Source organism: Patiria miniata, unplaced genomic scaffold, assembly GCF_015706575.1.
Source record: "Patiria miniata isolate m_02_andy unplaced genomic scaffold, ASM1570657v1 HiC_scaffold_27, whole genome shotgun sequence".
Classification (NCBI taxonomy): Eukaryota; Metazoa; Echinodermata; class Asteroidea; order Valvatida; family Asterinidae; genus Patiria; species Patiria miniata.
The window spans coordinates 6,588,186-6,614,320 of record NW_024037066.1 but is presented as its reverse complement, the minus strand read 5'-3'; the positions used below and the strand labels follow the sequence as shown (position 1 = coordinate 6,614,320).

The following is a 26,135-nucleotide window of genomic DNA, read 5'->3' as shown; positions in this document are numbered from 1 at the left end:
CCCAAATGCAGCCCTTTTCACAACGTGAAGGATTTTACTATACAAATTACTTAACACAGTTATGAAGTTGAATAAGAAAAGCCTCGGGAACTTCCTTACAGTGTCCAAAAATGTTTTTGCGATCAATTGATAACTGTGAAGCGATGTGTGGTGAAAATAAAGTAAATCTCATTATAGACGTCAAAATAAACAGTCACTCGCGAAAAAAAACCCAGTTTTGGTGAAAAATACGGACATAGTCGCGGGAAAAAGGGACTTTATGTTCTTCCGGCTAATCATGATTATGGCTGTTCTATTCTCCAGATGCCCAATTTCTGGGGGGGGGGGGGACTGGGGGGGGGGACTTTTTTGGGGGGGGGGGGGGGCGTGCGCCCCGCACGCCCCCGTAGCTACGCCGCTGGGTGGAAGGGGCGTGGAAAGGACTTTGGAACGCAAAAATGGGAACTTCTCCCCGTCCCCCTCCCCATCCCGCAAAGTCTCCCCCCCCCCCCCCCGCCCCCGGGTCTCAGTGCTCTGCGCGCGATGCGCAAAGTAATTAATCAACAGGATGTATGGGCTACATCATGCATCATTTATGCACAATTGCACGACTAAAACTTAAAGTAATTTTACGGAGTAATAAGGAGCAGCTGCACTGCATTGGCTCATTTTTCTTCTGCAGAAATAGTAGGGCACTTATCGTCGTGGACAGTTGGGCAAAAAAGTATACGCGTTTGTCCTATTGAGGGCGCACTATCCTGTACCAGCAAAGGTACAGGTTGAGCTGAAGTCTCGTCGTATGAAAATTCGGTAAGATTTGCTTCAAAACATTTTCCTTTTTGGTTAATATTCAGTTTCATTTGGTTGGTATTCAAACTTGCTAAACCTGTGGGGAAAGAATGTTGCAACCTGACGTAGCTTGAGTAACTTCAGCTGACATGCTCATATTCATTCACATGTATGAAAAAACTATGATGTAGCGCTGAAGGAAGAACCTGTTGGTTTTATGTGGTAGCTAGCCCTGTTGTGCCCATTCTTGAAAATCACGCATTCTTAAGAATGTGCATGCACATTCTTAAGAATGTGCAACTGGATCCTTGCGCAATCTTCGCAAAAAATAACTCTTCCAGATTGAGCGCACATTCTTAAGAATGCGCGACAAGATAACGGTCTTGTCGATGCCGAGCACCGGCTGCGCTTGGCAAGTCTAGCTGCATCCTCGTTCACTGATTCTCAATAATTATACTGTTGCAACGCAAGGCGCTGAAAAGTACATGTAGAGTGGATATGATAAGTATAGGCGTATTGATAGGGGGGGGGGGGGACCGGGAAAAATAAGAGACATAATAATACTAGTGGAAAGAATTCTGATTTTTGGGATAATAAAAGCGGGGGGGGGGGGGGGGGGGGACGTAAGAATGAGAATGAATACTGCGACATCCCATAGTGCTAATGCTATTTCCCATTTAAATTGCCACCAATTTATTGTTCACACCCCACCATTACGTCGCAGAGCTCGATTCTATCTAGTCAAAAGAGCAATTTTGGCAGCTTCTGGACATCGTTTTTTTTTCGTGGCATGCATATGATACATACAGGGACTTGTAACTTGTCTAGCCTATAAAAAAACAAAGCACTTCCCAGACTAGTTCCCAGTACTCCGTTATTACAAAACTTCCCATAGTGGGCAGAAAAAAGCAATAATAACAGGTTTAATTTGATTCAAATTATCGTAGTTATATGAGTACAGAAGCATAGAACATTTTCTTTCCTCTTTATATAAATTGTTTCCCTTTTAACCGCTATACATTTCATTTAACATAATTATGTCGTGCAATGTTTATTAAGATTGGGCAAAATTCATAAATTGTGCACGTGATATTCCCACCCAATCTTAAGAATGAGCACTCATTCTTAAGAACGCGTGCTCGTTCTTAAGAATGGGCGCTCATTCTTAAGAATGCGCGCACATTCTTAAGATTGCGTGATTTTCAAGAATGGGCACAACAGCCCCATAATGTGGCCAGTTTACTGGACTGCCTCCGTAAACATAGGCCACACATCCGCCATCTTGGAATCTGACTCGGCGAAATTTTGAAAGTGATTTCCACATTGCGACTTCAGACCCAGTTCATTTATGCTTTAAAAATACACTCACCCTCTTAATAACAAAATTGGAACCTGCTGCCAGTGTCAGTTGCCCAGCTGCTGCGTAATTTACGATTATTTCTGGAGCCTTCTTGGCAACTTGGATTCTACCTCCATGGTCCAACTGAACAATGCCCTCGCGCAATATGCGATATGCAGGGATATCGTTCACCTGTCGATGTCAATCACGCGTGCCTCAGCCCCGGTGGTAGTCTGGTTCCCAGACCTGACAATTATTCCCGATGCTCACGTCTAAATAAGGCGGCATCCGAATCAACTGTCTAGAGCTAGGTCTAGGTCCGCGCCCATTGAAAATACGCGGGGACGCGCTGACAATAGACCTAGCCGTAGCTCTGAAGCCCATTTCAGACCGGCCTCATCAGGAATAGTCAGAATCTTTTGGTCTGGGAACCGGACTACCACGGGGCCTGCGGCGTGCCTCCTGCACGCGTGATTGACAGGTGAACGACACTGCATGTGCCCACGAGCGAGTGGAGCGCAGGGCGATCAGGATGATCTAGCCGATTTAGCAGATTTTTTTCGATTGTTTAGGTCACGTGTGAGTGTGCCGTGCGCAAAATTAACCGATCATCATGGACGACAGCATTGGTACTGCACGAATTTAACGGACAAGTCAACGAAATCATCAATAATGTTCATATTTTAGTTTTTTGGTCGGTGTCAAGTCGATTAGTAGCTTCGTGAATGACTGCCGAATGGTATGAGGTAGGTAGTAGGAATCTGGGGTGGGATAAAAGAGGTGAAATTTGGACAATTTTGGAGAGGCCGTTTTTTTTGGGTCTCTTGCTACCACGTAAAACCAACAGGTTCTTCCTCCAGCGCTACATGTGAATGAATATGAGCATGTCAGCTGGAGTTACTCAAGCTAAACCTGACGCTGCTTTTTTCTTCATACTGTAGGCCTATATCTTAATGAAGGTCAGTCTTTGCAAAAATGCTGATAGGCCTAGGCCCTGGCCTAGTATTGTGAATTAAAGACATGAATCTGCACCTGGGCAGGGACTGAGAAAAATTTTAAATTTTGTTAGGAAATAGGGCCTACTTAAAAACTTTCTTGACTCTCCATAGACATGATATACTTTGTACACAACCATTGAAGTGGCGTCAGGTTGCAATATTCTTTCCAACCTGTGTTATTTCGCGATGTTCATGGAGGAAGAAGTAAGAGAGTTGTTAATATTTATATCCCTAGACAGTCTGTATTAAACTGGCTCGCACTGGTAACAAAGTCCGACTCTACGTGGCATCCCTATTTAATGCGCCTATCAAATGTTTTTGATAGGCGCATATAGTCTTTAATCAACGTGAACGTTACAGGGAAAATATAAGACTTTATTCAGGGGATGTTTTGGTCAAACATTAACTATGAAAAAATGAGTTGAGATCATTATAAAAACCACTTCCCGCATACCGCCATAATTATAATACTTAGGGAGTCCATCTCCGTCTGCACACTCCAAGCATGTCTATTTTCACAGGCATCGTACACGGAATAAACCTCACCGCCATTGGATTTGTTTATATCAATTTGAAAAGGAAGAGTTCTACAACACAAAAGACAGGACAATTCGGGAAGGTTAGTGGGCAATCTCTATTCCGAATGAGAAACGTGATAAGTACCGCGATAATACGGAGTCCCATCCTACGTACGTACATAAGACACTATTGTACATGGGCCATAGCATAGGCATACATGTACAATGTTTGACATTGATTCCCAAAGTTGAGGATTTGAAAATAAAAAACCAACAGATTTATGGGTTTAATTCTTGACTTAGTATATTATCTGCCACTTAACACATCAATGTTCACCTCACCTGGTGATTTCACCTGAGATGAATCCAGAAAGCTCTGGAAATGTGAAGACATTTTTCTGAAAAATGTATTTTTTAGAGCACACTTTGGATGCACACATCAGCTTGGCAGCAGACGGTCTTGGTGGCCATTTGTGGCATTAGGTATTAATGTATGCGGTGCGCGTGACGTGACATCGACAACGCACTACCCCTACCCAATGATACTGTCGTGCAATATGTCTCATGAATACTTAATTTTTCATGATTGTTTATTAAATATTCATTAGCCTTATACTTAAAATGCATCAAATAGTCCCTTACTGGCAATGATCGTTCGACTAGTGTAGCGGATAAGGCTGGTGTGATTAAATAACAAGATTGCGGGTTCGAATCCCGCTGGAGTAAGTAACTGGTAAATAAAGAGGATTAAAGGAGGGTAGAGAGTGAGAGTCTAGGAGGGAAAATAGATGAAAGAACCATCAAAAGTAACTTTTTGATGCTTGAAAATTGATTGAAAAAAAAGTGAAGTACGTTATGAAAAACTTTCCAAATTAGGTATTTTTGGGCGTTAGCTTGAGTAACTCCAGCTCCAAAATGTTCATGAGGCAAAGAGATGTTCAGCTTTTCATTATACATTTAGGTCTAAAATGTGTTTTTCTACATCCAGAATCCACAGGCTCTTGGAGCTGCATTCCTGTCTTCAAAAGGTTGTATCGCTCCTAAAAAAAATCCACAATGAGTGCCATCAAAGAAACCACTACCAAGACAGACGATGAACCGGAGGTCGAACCATACTGTCATGACACTCGTGGCAAAGCCATCTGTGAAAAAAAGCTAGAGTATCGCCGAAGGAGCAGCGCGGAGGAAGATGGATTTGTTTGTGACATTTGTGGCGAAGGTTTCTCGGAGAGAGGTCACCTGCAAGTCCATCAGATACCGGTTATATGTGATATTTGTGGCAAAAGCTTCTCAAGGAGATGTCTGCTACAAGAACATGAGACGGTCCACAAGAGCGAGAAATTGTTTCTTTGCGGCATTTGTGGCGAAGCATTCTCAGAGAGAAGTCTACTACATGAACATGAGAGGGTGTACAGTCATCAGGAATTGTTCCTTTGCGACAATTGTGGTGAAGGTTTCTCAAAGAGAAGTCTACTAGGAGAACATCAGATGCCAGTAATTTGTGATATTTGTGGCACCGGCTTCTCAAAGAGATGTCTGCTGCAAGAACATGAGATGGTCCACAAGAGCGAGCAATTGTTTCTTTGCGGTATTTGTGGCGAAGGTTTCTCGGAGAGAGGTCACCTGCAAGTCCATCAGATACCGGTTACATGTGGTATTTGTGGCAAAAGCTTCTCAAGGAGATGTCTGCTACAAGAACATCAGACGGTCCATGAGAACAGGGAATTGTTTCTTTGCGGCATTTGTGGCGAAGCATTCTCAGAGAGAAGTCTACTACATGAACATGAGAGGGTGTACAGTCATCAGGAATTGTTCCTTTGCGACAATTGTGGTGAAGGTTTCTCAAAGAGAAGTCTACTAGGAGAACATCAGATGCCAGTAATTTGTGATATTTGTGGCACCGGCTTCTCAAAGAGATGTCTGCTGCAAGAACATGAGACGGTCCACAAGAGCGAGAAATTGTTTCTTTGCGGCATTTGTGGCGAAGCATCCTCAGAGAGAAGTCTACTACATGAACATGAGAGGGGCCACAATAATGAGGAAATGTTTCTTTGCGACATTTGTGGCAGAGGCTTCTCAAAGAGAAGTCTACTACAAGAACATCAGAAGGTCCACAATGATGAGGAATCGTTTCTTTGCGAGACTTGTGGCAGAGGCTTCGCAAGAAGATGTCACTTACAACAACATCAGAAGGCCCACACCAATGAGAAATCTTTTGTTTGTGACATTTGTGGCAGAAGTTTCGCTGAAGGTTTTAATTTACGACAACATTATCAGAGAGTCCACCCGAAGGAGAAACCGTTTGTTTGTGACATTTGCAGCAGAGGTTTCTCCGATGGTTACGACTACCTGCGACACCAGAGAATCCACACCAACGAGAAACCTTTCCTTTGTGATATTTGTGGCACAGGCTTCCAAAGAAAAAGTCACTTAGAACTCCATCGGGTGCTGCACACAAAGGAGAAACCCTTCCTTTGTGACATTTGTGGCAGAGCCTTCTCTAGACAATGTAGCTTACAGCGACATCGGGGGCTCCACACTAATGCAAAACCCTTCGCTTGTGACATTTGTGGCAAAGGCTTCTCACGGAGCTGTTACCTCCAGCGACACCAGAGTGTCCACAATAAATGAGAAACCATTTTCAAAAATTGGTGACATTTGCAGTGTTGTAGTACTCGTACTCGGTACTCGTACTCAAGTACTTTTTTTTTTTAGAGTTCTCATACTCGTACTCAAATGTCAAAGTACTCGTACTCGAAATGATGGTATTTGTACTCGGGCAGCAAAGTACTTGAACTCAACATGTAAAAATTGTCTTCATCATCAAAGTACTCAGACTCGAATAGCAGTTCTCGGGGGAAAAAAAACCTGTATAGCTTGACTAACCACATCAGTTTGAAATGGTTGATTGGCTTGCGGGGATCGGGGAAATCAAAGTTTCCTGATTTTCCTCTGTACATGTCCGGACAAACACATACAGCTAGCCGTGATTGGGTCTGCATATCGGTCTGACTGGGCCTGGGCCAATTACGCATAATGAACCTTTTGCAGTATGGCCGTATTTAGAAATAGAAGTACTCGTACTCGTACTTGGAAGTACAAGTACTCGTACTCAGAAGTACTCGTACTCGGAGACCTGTACTTGTACTCGGAAGTACAAGTACTCGTACTCAGCAACCTAAGTACTCGGCAGTACTGGGTACTCGGGAAAAAGTACTCGACTACAACACTGGACATTTGTGGCCAATGATTGTCCCAGAAAGGTAGTCTTCAACGACACCAGAGAAGCCATTTGTTTGTGGCACATAGTAGTTCACAGCGACATCAGAGACTCCATACCAATATAAAGACACCCCTCCTTTGTGACTCTGTGGCAAATGCTCATGTAGTAGCAGCTTATGGCAACATACATGTATGATGGTCCACGCTTGTAACATTTGTAGCAAAGGCTTGTCATGTAGTAGTCTATGTAATAGGCCATGGCGAAAGCCATCGAGACTTGGTTCCGTGGATAACGGGTGATACTCGTACTAGTAATGTAGTGCTTATGATAACATACAATGTACGATAGTCCCCACTAATGAGAAATCACTTAGTTGTGACGTTTGTGGCAAATGCTTTTCACCTAAAGCTAGCCTCCAACGACATCAGTGTCCACAGTGCACGCAACGTTCATTCATGAATGCATTTCCTAGCAAAACAGAGGCATTGCCCTCTAAGATGGCTGCTGCGCAAAAGGTCTGTTGAAAAGGATCGGCCGAGCTGGGCAGTTGTTGGAAAAGTTTTGATTGTATTTTTTAAAACCATGGCTAAGCTTGGGAACAAAATCATACTTATGTTTTGAAAACATGATTTTGGGGTTTGGAACACAAGCAAAACACCGGTGAGAGAAGTTAATTTTCATCTGACACCTACAGTATACAATTATAGGAATATGGTATTCATTGCATGTGGGACCCAGAACTGCTTAGGTGATGTACATGTAGCTACTCGAATAAAAAACTCAATATTTAATCAAGGGATCATGTTCTAGATTTTTTTCAAATTTGTGCTGTTTTGAATTGCACCTTTATACATACATGTATTTCAATCATTTAAATTCAATTCAATCTTCATATGGCCATTTCAAGAGTGTTTTGGTGCCTTTTTGGTTTTTATGCAACTTATTTCCTTAAAGGGAATGTACATCATTGGCTTTTGCTGTTATTTTCAGAAATGAACTATTTGAGGGGTTAGTATAATAGATCAAATATTGTTACACTAACATGTTTGAAGTTTTGTGTTCGAAAATGCTGGATAAACCAAGAAAAACAAAAATGTTCAAGCAGTCTGGTTCCCTGACTCCACTTAAGATGAAATAGATCAATATTTATAGATGCCGGAAAATTGTAAGGTGAGGGAACCAGTCTAGCCTGCCCGCACCCGTTCACGAACATGTAACCAATAGCAAACAAAATTTGGACAGAAAAAAATGGTAAATTTGGATCAGTAGTTGAAAAATAGTTAGGTTTTTCCAACGGTGGTCGGCCGACCACCGTTGAAAATGTATACAAAATTACCAATTTTTTGAAAATGACTTCACACCAGGTGCCATAATTTTACAGTATGCTTTATACTGTCATTTATCAACATCCTAGTAAAGTATTTCGTAAAAACTTGGTAGTTTTATTTGTCGATGTTTGCAAATGTTGTATATTCCCTTTAAGCAAAATTTTGATTTCATTCAAGGCTAAGACAAAAATGGAAATGTTTCTCAGTCCCAGATTCATGTCTTTTCAACCTTTTTTGCACAAATTCATCATTCACAGTGGGCGTGTTGTGTCACACTTTCATCATGTAAATCACAGAGAAATGTAGATTGTGCTATTGCTTGTACGTAGTCGAAAAATTCTTTATAATGTGTAGCAATACAGAAAAGAACCGCAGACAGAACATCAGAACCCAGTACATGTAAGTTTATCACCTCATTAGTATTTGATTTATAAAATACTATTTTTCACCATTCAGGAACCCACTAGTGCGTTAACCAGAAATCCATTCTTGAAGGCCCATACCTGCCACATTGCTACAATGAGTGCCGTCAATGAAACCACCGTCCAACAAGAGGGTCAACCGGACCGTCACAATACTTGTGGCAGAGTCCGTGACAGGAAGCAGAAGCATCCACAGAGAAGCCAAATGGAGGAAAGGAAACGTGCTTGTGGCATTTGTGGCCTAGGCTTCCTGCAGGACAGCGACTTACTAAAACACCTGGCAGTTCACACTGATCAGAAAACATATGCCTGCGAGATTTGTGGCAAGAGATTTTCGGGGAGTGGTTACCTACTGAATCATCAGAGGGTCCACACTCACAAGAAACCACTTCTTTGCAACATTTGTGGCAAAAGTTTCTTGCGGAGAAGTACACTACTGCTACATCAGAGGGTCCACGCTCAAGGTAAATCACTCACTTGCGATACCTGCGGAAGGCGCTACTCGCATATGAACAACTTGCGGACACATCAGCGAATGCACACTAGTGGGAAATCGTTTCTATGTGACGTTTGTGGTAGAGGTTTTTCTCTGAGGACCATCCTTTTAAAACATCAGGGGGTCCACACTAAGGAGAAAACATTTATTTGTGGCTTGTGTGGCGAAAGCGTTTCTACGAGAAGTGGACTATTAGAACATCAGATGGTTCACACTAAAGAGAAGCCATATTCGTGTGAAATTTGTGGCAAAGGCTTTTCAGACGGTAGTAACTTGGAACAACATAGGAGGGTCCATCGCGCTAAAGAGAAAACATTTCTTTGTGAGCTATGTGGCAAATGCTTCTTTGAAAAGAGGAGCCTGCTTCAACATCATAAGGTCCACACAAAAGAGAAACCTGCATTTACCTGCGATATTTGCGGTAAAGGGTTCACACAAAGTACCACCCTACGAAGGCATCAGAGGATCCACACTGATGATACGTCATTTGTTTGTGACACTTGTGGCAAATGCTTCTCGCAAAAGTGGAACCTACTAGAACATCAGAGGGTCCACACAAAAGAGAAAGTTGCCTGTGATATCTGTGGTAAAGAGTTCTCACATACGAGCAGCCTACGAAAGCATCATCGGAAGATACACAATTGTAAGATGCCATCTGTTCGGGACAGTTTGGGCAAAGGCTTCTCGCAAAACAGGAATGTCCCAAAACGTCAGGTGCCTACAAAAGAGCAACGGGTAGTTTCGTGTGATACTTGTGGTAAAGACTTCCATAGTAGTAGCCTACGAAGGCATCAGAGGATCCACACTGGTGAGATGCCGTTTGTTTGTGACATTTGTGGCAGAGAATTCTCTGATGGTAGTAACCTACAACGACATAAGAAAGTCCACACGAAACATAAAGAGGGTCCACACTAATCACGGACCATTTATGCGTAACGTTTTGTGGAAAAGATTTCGCAGAGAGCGGTGGCCTACAGAGCCATAAGATCCACACTGATGAGAAAACCACTTACTCAAGAAGCTTTTCGGGAAGAGGGGACGTACTCTTGGGAGTACAAGAGAATTTACAGCATAGTAGTGGCTAAAATTCCCATTAGTCTTTGTGATAAGCAGGAGCAGACTTCACACTAGTTATGTTGTAGAGCACATGTACATGTTAGTGTGAGCTACAGCCTCATCATATTTATCAAACCAATTAATTATAAAAGTAAGATGACCCTGAATATCTCATTTTTCTTAAAGCAAACTTCGAATAGGGAATATAAACTGCTTCAAGCAAGTGTTATGAAAATGTTATTCACTATCAAGAGCAGATCCAGAGAGGTAACCGGGGGGGGGGGGATCTCTTGCTCTCAGTCACAAGTAAAAAAAAGGGGGGGGGGGTCTCTGGCTCTCAGTCACAAGTAAAAAAAAAAAAGGGGGTGTCTCTGGCTCTCAGTCGCAAGTACAAAAAAAAAGGGGGGGGGTGGGCGCCCCCTCTGCACCCCCTGGATCCACCACTGACTGCACATGTAGTTTATTTAATATGTGGTCGACAAATTTTCATGTGCGGTTTTTTTTTTAAAGTTTTATTTGTATGTCCTCTATTTTTCTGCATAAAGTAGCAGTAGGAAAGCTTTCCTTCCAAATCCACTCCAGTTTTCACTGTTTAACCCTTACCGCCCTGAATCCTTCAAAATTCTCTTTGCCAGAGTGGAGGAATTTGGAGGATTGAGGTTACATGGCACAAGAGCATTATTGATTTCGTAGGATGCACTGATTTTGAAGGATGCTTTGTAGGATGCACTTTGTCAAGGTCTTGGGCCAGACTTTGTGTTGTTTTTGCTCAGCCATGCATAAATATAGGCTTAAAATCCTCCAAACTGCTCCAGGATTTCAATTTCAAACTGTCACCTGGAATATTCCAAGATCATTTTTTGTAACTTCTTATTCCTCACCTGGGATCCCACAAGTCTACATGTTAACTGAAGTACATGTATGATGAACACGTCAAGAATACGCAACTGGAAGGGTTACATGTACACGTGTACACGACTGGTACAATAAGGAGCAAGATTGGGCGAGGACTATTAGTCGAGTTGATTCGTGACGTGATTTATCCTGCGCACTAATAGCAGCGAACAAATTTATTGCCTCGTGTCAATATCAAATGCCTGCCTAAGCTTCATCATGAAACGTTAAGATCCCAGCTCCCAGCTGTGCATTATGATGTGCGCGGCCATTGGTGATGGAACCATGCCCAGTGGTCCAACTATCCTGTGTTCAGAAGCGGTCGAACTATTGTCAACCTTTGTCCTCACTCAAACTTGTTCTAGACTGCTGCACTAGAAATAATTGACAACACACCAGGAAATGCACGTTAGCAGTTTAAGCTCTGTTCTTTTAATTAGACCTCCGATGCCTTAGCAAAAAAATGGGTGAATTTAAATCACAAAGTCTCTGTGTGGCAAACTTATCTGCCAAGTGAGTGATTCATGTACATGTAGTTATTTTTTCAAACCTACAATACAAGGGTGGATCCAGAACACAAATTTTTGGGGGGTCAAGAAAAATTCTGGCCCCCCAAAAAGTGGGTCAAAATTTTTTTTTTTTTGGATCCTAGATGCTCTGTGGTGCTATCTGAGGCAATTTCTGACCACTTTAACCAAATCTTTTGGAGGAAAATATAGTGGTGAACGCAGTGCCTGCCTTTATTGCGACGTCACTGGTATGGCCCCCTTTGCCCCCTCCCCTTGCTACAATGTAGCTTTATCTCCAGTTTTATTGTTCCCAGACCAAAAGGTTCTGACTAAGCCATGTGAACCATAACTTTTAAGAAATACATCTGCAGTTGTCCCTTCTTTTTCAAATTTCTCCATCAACCTTCCGTAAGTGAAAAACAAATTAGTGGATAATAATAAGTGCTCATATTGTTCAGTTGATGTCCAGAACGTTCTACATTTCACTTTGTCCATATCTTCCCCAATCAAGACAAAATCTGGTTCTCAAATATTATCCAAGACCCCAGGAAAGTTTGGCTCAAGGTTAAAGCCCAGTAAAAATGAAAAACAAAAACTGTGTGTCATCGGACATCACGACGTGCTGGTCACTCCAGCTTGCTTCTTCCCGTAGTATTCCATGTAGTCATATTTCACAAAGGGCACGGTGAGTGGAATCAGTCCTACAAAAGAAAATAAAAGAGAGATATCTCAAAACTAAGAAAAAATGAGTAAACCAACTAGACCGCGGACAAAATTCATGCAAATCTCAGATTGAAAACCAAGTGAGATTTGTTTCGAGTCAACTCGGGAACCAGACCAACTCGGGGCCTGAACAGCTCAGACCCAGACCAAATTGCACCCAGGCCATGGTGATGATTAGCATCACAATAGTTGACTTGTCATGAAATTTGCATAATTTTTAGGTGTTCAAAGTTTGCGAACAATTTAACATCTGCTGATTCTCATCGCATTTCACAGTACATGTAGAAAGTCACTTTTTGGGAGTTTAGATACAAATTCTGAAAGAAATACACTCTGTGAGTGCCGACTGGTATACATAACATCGAAAGACAACGGATGAGGATTTGCACCAAAGTCAATTTTACTCTTGTATTTTTTACTGAGCGGTACAAAACCTGCAAAATTTTAAGCAAGTTTACTGAAATTCTTTCAACCAACAGAGGGCGCTGCGTCAATTTACTTGATAAAAATTATGTGATGGACACAGCAACTAGTGTTCAGGTTGTACATGGAGGTGGTGTAGGTTTGTGAACTGTTTCATTTTACAGAGACATGACTTGGTGAGTGCTGGAACTCTCGTGTATTTGAAATGATACAACCATAACATGATTTGAAGGTGGACAGTTGATTTAAACTCCTTGTAGTACTATTGGAAGTTGACAAACTAGTTCCCAGGCCAAGCTGAGGGAACCACATTATAGTTTGTTAATTTCATATACTGTTGGAAGCTCATAATCGAATGTCCAGCCTGATGAAACCATGTTACATTCGTTTATTAAACCTCAAATATCGTCGCAGAGCTGACATACCGGCGGATCGACCATTTTGGCGATTTTGAGATTTTGTTATTTTTGTGGTTTTTAAAGGTTGCTCTTTCAAGTATTTATGCCAAAATTCTTAATTGTCTGAATTTTGAGATTTGGAGCCTAATCAGTCATAATAACAAATCCGTAATGTGACGAGTACGGAATTTCGCTGGTAACCATCTAATGTATGGTGTGCGTTCAAAGTACCAACAAATGCTATTCGTCAGTTTGTCGGATCGCAGTGCGCGCGCGATTCAACAAACTGACGAATAGAATACGAACAGTGTGAAGAACAGCCGTCTATTAGAGATTTTGTAATTTGACAACCTGACGAATACGTTTACGATCTAATAAAAACATATTGCACAACTTCTCTGATTAAATAAGTAACCTGATGGATACTACGTTTCCTATTTTATTTCAATTATACACCAAAAGGGTTATTATCGAAACATTAAGGATGATATACGACACCCAGAAAAATGTCCAACTTCCAACGCGAATTACTCGAAACAGGGTTTTTGCTTATTCGTCGGTATGTCAGCTCTGCGACGATATATTCAGTTACATGTACCATTATTTTGTATAAGATTTTAGTCTTTGCATGGTGGAGTATTGGTATTGTTTCGGTTTGCGGTAACACCACGTGAATCCCCGATTGGCACATAACGATGAATTGACTAATGAGAAAGTGTCTATTGCTCATGAATATAAATGAGGTGTAGCAATGTGTAACAAATTATGAAGATCAAATGAAGTGAGGGCTGGCGGGGACATATTGATTCAAGTACACACAAACATTGGAAATCCTACCATAGTCCCTCGCCTCGGCAATAACTTTGTTGAGCTTCCTGTACTGCCTCTGACACACACCTGTTTTGAACAAACAGAAAATGTATGCACAATTTTTGGGGGCACATTTATTAAAACCACCTTCAATGATTGTTTTCTTTGGAGTGATACCATTTCAGGCGGGATCATTTCGCAGGGTGTTTTTGAATCTCAGGGTATCGGAAAAACATTGTTCCACTTTTTATTTGGACCACCCTGTACAATTGGTATTGAATTGGTGAAGCTTTTGTGATTATTGTTATTGTTTTGTGAAGTTTTGAGACTTTCTTATTATCTCATATTGGTGGATCCACGGCTACATGTGAATATACAGCTTTTGTTTTTGCTCTTCACATTTTACATTTTTTCGTTTCAAGTATTTTGGCAAATGTATTTTAGAAACAATCTAGACTGTATGTGTCGATGATTCTCCATGTACGTACCTGTGCGGACATCAGAGTACACCAACCCTGAGTGGGGGCAAATAAACTGCTTCAGAAGTCTCACATTCTGTGAAAAACAAAAAACAGCTTGTTTCAATATAGAATGCTTGTGCTTGTAGCAATATATCATCATACAGCGTGTGCCAAAAAAAGTGCAACATTCAGAAAACAAATAATTAAAACTGTTTAATGTTTTTTCCCTTCAATGAACTTACATATTACATTAAAGCCTGACTATTTCTCAATCCACTCCTTTTTATCCCATTCCATTTGGGTCCCTAGATCCAGAAATACAATCAAATACAAAAAAAATGAAAGGGTGTAAATTTTACTTGGGCCACTCTCACCTGTGATGTCACAAACTTTGATGCCTATTCAATCCTTAAATTAACCCAGATTCAGCATGTCCAGGTGAGAGTGGCCCAAGTAAAATGTACCCCCTTTCACTATAAAATTGATTGTACTTTTGGATGTTGGGACCGAAATGGTATTGGGTAAAAATTGCATTTCATTGAAGGAAAAACAAAAATTGAACAATTATTTGTTTTTTTGAATTTTGCACTTTTTTGGGGCACACACTGTAGACTTTCCTATTTTTAGAATCTGTTAATATTTTAAAATCTCTTTACATTTGAAGAGTTTTTTCCAAAACGCGATATAAGCCATTTTGTTTCCTTTTAGAATCCTGCTCTCTCCTGGCTGCCCAAAAGCAATTTGGACGGCTGTTTTATACCGAGACACAACTTAATAATAAAGCAAAAAATTACACCCTTATTTTAGCATGGATATATTTACCTTGTAGTGAACAAGAAGGTTTTGATCTCGACAGATTGGACAAGGGTTGCCAGCAACTGTCCTTTTCTCACCATTCCCCCTCTGTGAGGAAGTAAACCAAAAAAAAAGAGTCAAATTGGTCACTTTTGATCACATGTATACTGCTAGGTGATCACTGTGGACAGACAAAGCAATATGAGATTTAAATAGCTCAAATAATAGTGAAGTTTTTGTTTTAAGTGGGGAGGGGTATGAACAATTCTATTACAAGTTACCAAGGAAGTAATAGGCACTTTGTTTACAGGATATCCATGTTTGAAGACCTTTAAAACTCATGCAACTTACATTACAATTATACTTTTCTTGGTATTTACTACTTTGGAAATGGGGGCGAATAGAATATAATCATTTTGGACTTGTCCTCAAATCGTGGATATTCAGAGCTCCAAAATAACAAGCAGTAAATCCCGATAAGTCCTCATGAGACAATTTAGCACTAATTTGAAAAATGCAATTTATTTCCAAATGTGATGATCTTAACAGCCATGTCTAATGGGAGTGCAATGCCTACATGTTGGCGGTTTTTGTTCAAAATTAAAACTGAAGTACAATGTATACAGGAAAGTTAAAAAAGAAAAGAAAAAAAGTTGGTTACTTACCACACAAGTCAATCGTGTCCTCTGGAGTAAGGAAAAATATAAAAAATATATGTGTTTACCGGTTACATTTCGATTGAATAAGTGGTCAGTATACATGGATGTGCCTCAAGCAGTGTGAATGTTCACCTCTCTTTTAGTCAATCCACAGGAAAAAAACATCAACGTTCATCATTTAATACTGACAAATCCAATCTATAACATTTCAAGTCGCGAAAATACAAATTTCCCCTAATTCTGACAATGAGACAATTATGTGATGAAAAGTCATGGACTACATTTTTAGCTGTGGAGAGCGGCTCAACAAATCATCATGTCTCTCCATTAGTTGGTTCGTTGGTTAGTTAGTAACAAACGTCAGCAACAGCCTTGCATGGCTATCAATCACCTCGTCCCTCAGGCCCTTAATGGGTCTCCACTGACCATCTAACAGTTCAGCTTTTTTACATCTTTTTCAGCTATTCTTATCAGTGGTCACTCACAACCCTGTTAATATACAGTCCAACAGGTCTCTTTCTTTTTATTTTGTGTTGCAATTTTCTTTTGATTACCTTGGGAGGGACACGGCCCTTATGGTTCCTTCTATAATCAGCAAATACTGGCCGGTCACCATATCTTTCAACGTACTCTAAAAGGTGGGAAGAAATGGGGAAACAAACAGTATTTAGCGCAGTGAAACTGATGTTGATCACAAAATCACTCCACATCCGCTTGTTCTAGATACTTAACTTCACAATTAAACCTGACCCTAGAGCGATTTTACTAGTGACCATCCTCACTCCTCCAAATTCCAACACCATATGGTAAACTGTACACAAAAACTGTTGGACTCTGATTATTGGTTGTGTGCCTAAGCCCATGTAAAGCATAATCAGTTTACTAGTGGAGTACTCATTCTTACAGATTCCAACAAATCCTGGTGTTGGAGTTTGACTGGATGGGGATTGTTAGGGTTAATGGGCAGACATGACATGGCTTAAATATTATTTAAAAAAAGGCTTACAGTTACTTAAAAGCAACAAGACTTGATATATTGATAAAATATACACATATTTCATTTTGATGGCAGTGTTAAAACAACAAATCCCATCATTTTTCAGCGCAAAAAGGGCTTTTCATCAATTTCATGATATTTTGTTCTCATTCAGACCTTCACTCTGAATGTAAGCAATTCCTGCAGCCACATCTGCTTCAGTCAGCTCTTGTTTCCCAACAGTATCTGGACTGTTACTGTCATCCAAGTCAGCCTCCTGTGAAGACAACTGTCTGATGGGTGCTACTGCCAATAGTTTTGTTGCCTTTCCACATTGTGTCTGAAATGAAAAAAATGTCAATTACTCACTTTGTCATGTTATTGCAACAACAAAAACCCTTGCAGCAGACATTCCTGTAAATCTCAAAATGCAAATATCACAATTCGATTGATAAGGCCAAAAAAAAAAAAATAGTTCTGCTTCTGGTTTCCCTACCTACCCTAATTTTTTTTATGGGAAAAATGAGAAAAAAATACTCAAAACCATCAATTACTAAAAATTTTCTTTTTCTTAGTTGTTCTTTTTATAGTTTTATTTACATTTTACTTCTTTTTTTTTATCAAATCCTGCTTTTTATTGAAATAGATTTTTTTACGATAGTAGTAACGCCAAAAAAAAAAATAGTTTTGAAAGACGTAATTGGAAGCAGAACTATTTTTTTTTTTCGGCCTAATCCTTGGCTCCCATCTACCCTCTGTACTAGTACAGAGGGTACCAAAGTTCCAGCGCCCCAAAGTAGAGCTATGGCATGTATGATGTAATGTATGGCGCCAGTATAAAATGACAATTGGTCCGCGCAATGTGTGGCCAAAGGTACAGCGTGGCACCAACTCCCCACAAGTGTAGTGGGGCTACACGTTGAACAACAACACAACCATGTGTTTATAGCTCCATGAGGCATGAAACAACATATTTGAATGACAATGACGTCATCACATTCACATATCAACAAGTTAGGCTAGCTAGCTAGATAGAGTATGGGAGAACGCTAGCTACTACTATTGTCAATGGAAAAATCCACATATAGTAACCTAAAACGTTCTTACATACTTACATTGTTTTGATTTAGAACAGTACAAAGATTGACTGATTTTCTCGCAACGGATCGTGTCAAATTACCCCGAATAAAATAAGAAAAATTATAAGCACAAAGTCTTCTCATGGAGGCCGCCATTTTGTCCAACATTAGACTTGTTCAACAATAATTCATTTCCAAGACATTTAAAAAAACAAAAACAAGGTTTAATACATTTCTAATATCAAGCAATAAAATTTAAAATATAAAATAAAAGTATCCATAATTTGTACAACTCTAAAATATAATTTTATTTGCAATTTTAATGTTGATAAAGGTTTTAAAATATGAATTTATTTCATTAAATAAATTCTAACAAGCTGGAGGGTCTTTATGCTAATTAGTTAGGGCGTCTCTTCTACGTCACTCGCATGCGCATGCGTACTTTGAAGTCCTTATTTCTCTCGAGCGTCGTAGTACTCTGCTGGCCGTTACGACAAATTTGAAGGCCCAAAAATCACCTTTTATCGATAAATTTACGTTTTTAGTTGTCCACTATGTGACGACAAGTATCTTATAGACATTGTCTGATGTCATTAGGCACACATTTGATAACAATTTATGGCAAATAGCAAAGGGGAAAGGAACATGATTTTTGGAGACTAGAAAGAAAAAGATGGCGGGTCTCATTTTACTCCTGAAAACAAACAAAAATGAGACCGTACGTTGATGCGTGAATCTAGTCGTATTATCTCCGTTTGCTATGCCCCCAAAAGTCCACGACCTAGATTTTTAAAAACCACATAGTATCAGGAAAAGGCATAATGTAAAGCTGGGAATACATTCCCTGGCATTTGTAAAGAAAAGAGGTTTGTTCGCCGAGCTTTTGTACCCGCGTCCGGCCGGGACGTCATCCAGAACCTGCGTGGGACTGTTGGAAAAAATGTAAGTTAATCCGCGGTATTCGTGTCGATTTTTGTCTCTTCACTCGGTCTTTTTATCTTAGGTTGTTCTGCATCTGATGGGGTGAGTATTCCTGAGATTAAGTTATTAGAAATATATTTGTTATGCTCAGTTTTTTTATCGTTAAAATGGATTTGAATTTGTAGTTGTAAATTAGACTTGGTCAGTTTTGATGCTGGGGACACAGTGCATTTAGAATGGTTGTCTTTGCATGCACAAGTACAAGTAGTACAAGCAGCCGCTGCGATGCATGCGGCCCGGAGCGCGGTACACATACAGTGCCGTGCCGCTGCGCCGCGCCGCCACATGCGGTCACGTGATGCCCAGCCCATGTGTACGTCTGTAGCTGTGCTGCCGGCCGGCCGGCCGGCGCGGCATGCGTTTTATTTGGTATGGGGAATTGGGGAGTAGGTTTTATACCAAGTAATACAACTTAAAGTAAAAGCATGGTAAAAGCAAAGGGGTAATAAGTAATTTTTTTCAGTTTTGAATTAAAATACGGAAGACGGACAGTGCCACTCAATAACCCTGAATATATTTTTTTGTAAGTGTGAAAATATTGTTTTGTACAGCGGCCGCCACTTATTAAAATTATAGTTATTTTACAAATTAAGTTAGTAGGCCCCTGGCCCTACACTTTTGCCTTTTTTTTAAAAAGATTTTAAACAGTATTTACTTGCGTCTGAATTGTGATTGCCTGTTACTTACACATTTCTTTGAAAAACGCACAACAATAATCCAGTTCGGTATTTCAACTGCGCATGTGTACAATGCTATGGGTCATGCGGGTCATTCGGGATAATGGAACGCGCAGGGAAACGGGCGTGTTAATATTATAATAACAAGCAGAATGGGCATCTGCTTAATATAACGTCATTGATTTTATCTCGAATGACCTTTGACATAGAGTACATCTTCGAGATACCGAACATGCTTATTGGAAGATACGTAGCTATCCTGCTAATTTCGGCCAAAAAACAATTGTTTTGCTTCCGATAACAATTAACATGGCATTTGAAAATAGGGTAGGTAGGGGGGTCTTTTTTTTAAAGGGGGGGGGGCTATTTTTTTTGTCTACGATCATTATATCATCTGCATGTAGTCTAGGGTAAAAGGTAGTAGGCCTAATTGATGGTTTTGGGTGTTTTCTTCTCATTTTTTCCATTAAAAATTAGGGTAGGGGCTGTAGTCAAGGGTAAAAGGTAGTAATTGATGGTTTTGGGTGTTTTTTCCCCTAATTTTTTCCCTTAAAAAAAGAGGATAGAGGCTGTCAGAATAGTTTTTTTGGCCTTACGTGTTTTGATGGTGATCCTTAAAGTCCAAAGTTTTAACTTAAAACCTGTATATTTTGATACATTGTCGTAGACTTGCTGGAAATTATGAACATGAAATATGTTTAGAAGAAAAAGACAAACAAAATAGTTTTGCTTCCGTTTTCCCTACCTACCCTATTCTGACAGCTCCTACCCTTATTTTTTTTATAAAAAAAACTGAGAAAAAAACACCCAAAACCTTCAATTACTACCTTTTACCCTTGACTACACGCAAACACCTCCATATGATCGTACACAAAAAAATTTGCCAAAAAAAAAAATTCCCTACATGTACCTACCTACCCTATTTTCGCATGCCATGTAATCGGAAGCAGAGCTATTTTTTTTACCTAGATACCCGTAGACATGTAGTGCACAAAATCAAGCATTTTATCCACCTGGCTTTTAAGCCAAGAAAGGGATCTTGTGTCTTGCAATAGTGTATTCTTTCTGCGAGACCGTGTGTATACCATGTGTCTCACTCTCACTGGGTGTGTTCCATTTTGGTTAGTTAAATGTATCAGTGCTATCATATGAAAAGTCAGACTCGGGCTCATCCGAACTTGGTGATGATTATCTTTGGGCAGGGGGACTTCAGATGACTTGAGACATTTGAGGTCAAAGGTCATCTAGGAGTCAAATGAGGTCATTGTTGTTGAGAAGTGATGTCATATGAAAGTTAGATATCATTCTCAACCAAACTTGGTGACAATAATCTTTGGGTTGGGTACTTGAGACATTTAGGTCATTTAGGGGTCAAATGAGGTCAATGTTGATTTTGGTTTGGTCAACTGAAAAGCTTGCTTACTAACTGACAGTATAAATACCGTCAGCATGCGAGAGGGAACGGGCAAGTTTAACTGGCAGTATTTTTTGTAAAGTGACAGAATTTTTTTTTTGATGCCCCCAAATGATATGTTACTACTAAGGCCAAAAAAAAAAAAGTCTCCGGTTTCTGGTATGCGCGCGCGTCGCCGTAGCCATGCGCGTCGGCAAAATGAAAAAGTTTTTTTTCAATGAAAGATGATGTCTCAAAACCGCCAAACTCACTGGTTTGACTGGAATTCTGCTGCTGCAGAATTTTAACGTGTTTTTAGGTGGGGTTATGGTCGAGAATAAGCTTTATGTGGCCTCTCTGGACTCCCAATCCCATATAGGCCTATTTGTACTAAGTTTAGTCGGGCACCATTTGCAGTCATCAGCCGACATTTGAAGCAAAAAAATCAGGTAAAAAAAAAAAAAAAAAGCCGCGTCGCCGCACCACTTTTGGGGCAAGCTCCATACCAGAAACTGGAGACTGTTTTTTTTGGCCTAACGCAAATGTTAATTCATACCCTTTGAATCTGCATTGACAGGGTTCATCTAAAGCATGTCGGAGCAGTTTCCTACCTCCATGCTTAGATATTCCTGAAGAACTCTAGAATTAATGTCATTCTTACTCAGTGGACCTTGCCTTCTTGGGTAACTTGATGCATTAGGCCAAAAAAAAAAAAGTTCTGCTTCCGGTTTCCCTACCTATCCTATTCTGACAGACCCTACCCTAATTTTTTATGGGAGAAATTAGAAAAAAAAACACCCCAAACCATCAATTTCTACCTTTTACCATCTACACGCAGACGCCTCCATATGATCGTTCACAAACAAAATTGGCCAAAAAAAAAACCAATTCCCTACCTACCTACCCTACTTTTGAATGCTATGTAATCGGAACCAGAACCAAATTTTTTTTTTTGCCTTTGGTCCAAAAGCGTAATCATTTTTTTCCCTTTTATTTAAATAAATATTTTTAGATTAATTTGTTTCACACTTGTATTTATTTACTGGGTTTTTTTACGTATGTATTTTTTATTATAAAGGTGTCCGCAATTTGGCCTTTGGCCGTGATGTGACCATTAATAAACTAATTAAATTCAATTTAATTCAATCAATCAAGTACCAAGTGGTACAACCCATGGCGGTTCCACGAACCGTACAACCTTGAATTTTGCAATTCCAAGGGGCGTGATCTAATATGCAAATTAGACGCATGTGTATCAGTGTCTCAAAAGTGCAAAACTGCAGGTTTTCCATAGAAACTCACAGGCAAAGCTGTGATACATGCGTGGCATAATAGGCCTACACCCAGATAAAACGGGCCGAGTAAAGTGTCCGCCCACCAACCCACCAACAAACATAAGCAGCTCAAGCCCACGCCATGTTTCACACCCCCTTGGGAAAAATTATTTGGGGGAAAATTAATAATTTTCAGTTGTTCATGTTGAGTCGGGGTCACGCTCAAGTGATACATAAATCAAAACATTGTTAGCGTTTGCGTTAAAAAAAGGTTAATCTTGATTAATGACAAAATTTGGTCTTTGGTCCAGGGAAAAAATATTGAATTGGAACAATTAAGGAAAGTTTTTGTCACTTTTTGTTGCCATAATCAGTGGCATCGCCAAGGGGGGGGGGGGCCAGGGGGGCACGTGCCCCCCCTGGAAAACCTAGTGCCCCCCCGAGTGCCCCCCCCCCCCCATCTGAGAATTCTGCGCGTTGTTAAAATCATTACCTCGAAAAATAGCAATTTCTGGAGATATCTTCAGATCGAATTTAGCATCAAATGTGGCACCATTTTGCATCTAGCCCATCCTCCGTATGCGAAAATTTTCCAAAGGGGAGGGGGGCACCCCCTCCCCTTAGACCCCTCCCCCTAGACCCCTCCCCCAGGACGGCGATCCGTATCCACCTAAGTGCCCCCCCATCAAATGCTGGTGCCCCCCCCCTGTGCCCCCCCAGACTGAAAAGTCTGGTGACGCCACTGGCCATAATTGATAGCTTTATCAATGCTAATCAAAAAATTCAGGCCGAAATTTGATTACAATTCAATCAGCACAAAATATTGTGCAAAATTAAAGCCTTTTGTTTAATGCGTGCAATCGGATGCTGATTTAATCAGTTTTTTTGGGGGGGGGAGGCGGCAATTTACCAAATTTATTTAGTCCACATTTTGGTTGCTTTCGGTAACACATCCGTGAACGGGTGCAGGCCAGCTAGTCTGGTTCCCTGACGTTACAATTCATCTCATCATTGGTATAGACTTAATTTTGTGACGTAGTATTTTTAGGGGCAGGCCTCGACATTAAGAAAAAAAGGGGCAGGCGATATGTTATTGGAACATACATTGTCATAATGTTACAATAAAAAGGGTGTGCAGGCCAACTAGGATGCGAATGGTGTGTAGCTTTAAATTTAAGGGCCACTGCGGCCATTCCGGGAGGGCAAGCGACCAGTGGTCTTGGTGACCTCAGTGGCCATGTCTGTGTCCTACAATCATGACAATGTACGATGTACATGTTAATGACTTATTGCTTGCTCTGCTGCAGCGCAAAATGACATAATAAGCCAGTTCTGTATCTCAATGAAGTTGTCCAGGTCAAAGGTCATTCGAGATAAAATCAACTTCTGTTCCTAATGAACGCAAGAGTCGCGCAACCGTCTCCTTGCCCGTTCATACGTCTTCGATGAGCATTCGATTATCCTGAATGACCCATGACCTATATATCATTGTGCACATGCGCAGGTAAAAACCGAACTGGCGTATTTGGAATGCTGTCATTTTGACGTCAAAAAATTAGGTCTATATCATGTTATTTTCTGTTCAGTTTGTCATGTTTTTGTAGCTTATAACTGAATATTGTTTTCTGGTATTTTTTGTCTTTCTGTCTCTTTCTTGCAGATACAGCCCAATCCCCCCCCTGGTGACGTTCACGTAGTTGAACCAAGTTCACTTCCAGAAAAGATTTATCCATCTTTTAAATCAAAATGGTAATTATTCCCTGTCCAGTCTAAAAAAATTAATGATTCAGTCATAAAACAGTTCAGTTTTGAATCACAGATGGTTTTTTTTCTTTTACGCATATAATAATAATCAGCAGTTACCATAACAATGCATTGGACTGTACACTCTTCAACAGTTCAGTCGAAACCGTATTCAGTCATTTGAAGTTTCACTTGACATCATTTTGCCATCAATAGTAGTTGTTCTTATGTAACCTGTGTTCAGAAAAAGTACAATTCTGCTCATCCAAATTCTTTGGTTGCTCTCTTCAAAAGTGAGGGAGACTGGTATAAATTATGTGAACAAGGGAATTTTTGTTCAGGAATTAGTGGACTGAAATGAAGTCTACCAAAAACTATCCTGTGCACACTCATCGGTAATATTCCTCAACTTGGGACCATCTGTGTTCAGTGTCCAGAAGCCATGCTTGATATTTCTATAAGCGTAATTATTACATCACTGGCACCAGTCTGTTTCTGGACACTGGCATCAGAGAGATTCCCATTGACCTGTTGCATATTAAAAACAAATCTGAAAAACCCAAAGGTGACCCCCTTATCAGATAGGTCAAGGTTTTGACTAAAAATTCTGGTTTGAGACACGAACAGTGATGCCGACCCTGGATCGAGGCAGAACATGTGGGACGAACGGCAGACGATACCTGGACCTAAACGAAAGGAATTACTCTGCGTGCACTTTACTGGATATATAATGCACTGGAGAGGCGGCTGTTCTGAATTCTATGGATGAAACACCACGTGTTGCCATGGATTCACATGAGGAATATACGAAAATTTGATGCCGTTTTGTTTTTCACTGGTAAAAGAGTATGATGACCATCAGTGTTGTGATACACTCCGACGACACTTAAAAAATGGATTTGAGGCCAGATTCATCCGCTTTGGACACGCTGGACGTTCAGCCTCTGGACCGCTTTACTGACCGAAGCGCTTTGCCTTACCTTATTGCCAATGAGATGTCATCTTCAGTCACTGCGGTATCTGTGTTTTTTTTGCTTGTCATGTTTAATATCACATTTGAAAATAATAATAAAGAAAAGAGATATAAGCACGGGAAATTTGTTAAAGCAGATAATTTGATCCGTCTGAAATACATTACCTGTGGGACTTGGGGAATTTTAACTGTTGGTCGGGGGGGGGGGTGTTTAAAAGCCTGTCATTTTTCATTAAGAAAAACAAGCAAATTCTCAACTGAGATGGAGATGATTCTAAATTTGGATTCAACCATTTGAGGAAAGTGACAAATATACTGTATGTACATGTAAAACCATGAATAAGTCAAATGTGCTTGGAATACATGTACATCTTAAAGCGCCCATGTAATGGATTTTTTTTTAAATGCAATCCTTCAAATGTCCCTTGTGCCCCATTTAATTTTTTTTTAATTTGTAACCTTCATATTGCCATTTTAAGTACGTTTCAATGCCTTTTTTTAATGCAAATTTCTATATTCATGAGCAAAACTGTGATGTCATTCTAGGCGAAACTCCAGTGTCAAATTTGCTTCAGCATAAAAGTCGCCAACATTTTGAAGGGGTTCGCTGTGGTTATTTTTTTGTTCTCAGTGATTCATTGTTGCTTCAGAACTTGACAGTTAGACAATAAGAAAACTTTATGCACAAATGTTTTCAAGAAGCAGAATTTTGGGTTTACAATTTGAAGAGAATTATCCGAAAAGTTCCTAAAAGTGACATCACAGCAGCAGCGCCCTCGGTCGTCTGGAAAAGCATGAAACATTTGAAAATTTTTAAAAAGTGCACTTTGCAAAACTTTTTACCAAAAAGGGATGTCTCATGTAGTTTTTATATATTTCAGAGAATGGATATATTTGCTAAAAATAATGCTCCAGGCTAACACTCATTTAATGCACCCTTTAAGGGCACACAATTGGGTTAGCTTCAAAAGCTGTGCTCCATTTCAGATGAAAGAATTCCATTTGTTAAGAAGTAGGAAGTCATTGAACCATGTAGGTTTCTGTGTGGGCTCGGGGGGGGGGGGTGCATGTACATATTCTAGAGAATATAAAGGGATTTCATGGTTTTTGATGGACCCAGAGGGTCAGCCTAGTGCCTCTCTGTACCTATCTCAGTGAGAGAGACTTGTGAATCAGTCTTGCTTAAGTCTATCCTTCCCAACTCCATCAAAATCCATCC

General features: G+C 40.3%; 3 protein-coding genes across 8 annotated transcripts in view; 2 read left to right on the top strand and 1 right to left on the bottom strand.

The window, feature by feature from the left end:
- The first annotated feature begins 745 nt into the window (after positions 1-745).
- On the top strand, positions 746-10,422 carry LOC119734330 (zinc finger protein OZF-like). Of its 4 annotated transcripts, none has more exons than XM_038207773.1 (3): positions 758-789; positions 4,612-4,938; positions 5,323-6,513. In XM_038207773.1, exons 2-3 carry the CDS (start codon positions 4,680-4,682, stop codon positions 6,252-6,254), a joined length of 1,191 nt encoding a protein of 396 aa, XP_038063701.1. In that variant the 5' UTR covers positions 758-789; positions 4,612-4,679; the 3' UTR covers positions 6,255-6,513. The 4 variants fall into 4 exon arrangements, with proteins under 4 accessions (XP_038063700.1, XP_038063701.1, XP_038063699.1 ...); XM_038207771.1 differs by having other exon boundaries at positions 4,612-5,322; positions 5,557-6,513; XM_038207772.1 differs by lacking the exons at positions 4,612-4,938; positions 5,323-6,513 and adding an exon at positions 8,631-10,422 and having other exon boundaries at positions 746-789.
- A 1,020-nt stretch (positions 10,423-11,442) lies between these two features.
- On the bottom strand, positions 11,443-18,063 carry LOC119734329 (28S ribosomal protein S18b, mitochondrial-like). The gene is made up of 8 exons (XM_038207769.1): positions 17,912-18,063; positions 16,974-17,136; positions 16,375-16,451; positions 15,827-15,847; positions 15,189-15,269; positions 14,394-14,460; positions 13,933-13,992; positions 11,443-12,252 (listed from the first exon to the last, which is right to left on the bottom strand). The coding sequence occupies exons 1-8, from the start codon at positions 18,041-18,043 to the stop codon at positions 12,164-12,166; spliced, it is 690 nt and encodes a 229-aa protein (XP_038063697.1). The 5' UTR covers positions 18,044-18,063; the 3' UTR covers positions 11,443-12,163.
- A 234-nt stretch (positions 18,064-18,297) lies between these two features.
- LOC119734328 (serine/threonine-protein phosphatase 1 regulatory subunit 10-like) overlaps positions 18,298-26,135 on the top strand; it is a 35,102-nt gene continuing 27,264 nt past the window's right edge. For all 3 annotated transcript variants that reach the window (XM_038207768.1, XM_038207767.1, XM_038207766.1), the window contains exons 1-2: positions 18,298-18,817; positions 23,861-23,949. In XM_038207768.1, coding sequence (XP_038063696.1) covers positions 23,947-23,949 — 3 coding nt within the window. In that variant the 5' untranslated portion in view covers positions 18,298-18,817; positions 23,861-23,946. The remainder of the gene's footprint in view (positions 18,818-23,860; positions 23,950-26,135) is intronic.

Excerpts from the sequence above, each read along its gene's own strand:
- LOC119734330 (XM_038207770.1), top strand. The coding sequence starts at position 4,680 with ATGAGTGCCATCAAAGAAACCACTACCAAGACAGACGATGAACCGGAG.
- LOC119734329 (XM_038207769.1), bottom strand. The coding sequence starts at position 18,043 with ATGTTGGACAAAATGGCGGCCTCCATGAGAAGACTTTGTGCTTATAAT. Across the intron at positions 17,137-17,911 it reads CTGTTCTAAATCAAAACAAT|ACACAATGTGGAAAGGCAAC; the intron begins GTAAGTATGTAA and ends TTTTCATTTCAG. Across the intron at positions 12,253-13,932 it reads TGCCGAGGCGAGGGACTATG|GACTGATTCCACTCACCGTG; the intron begins GTAGGATTTCCA and ends TTTCTTTTGTAG.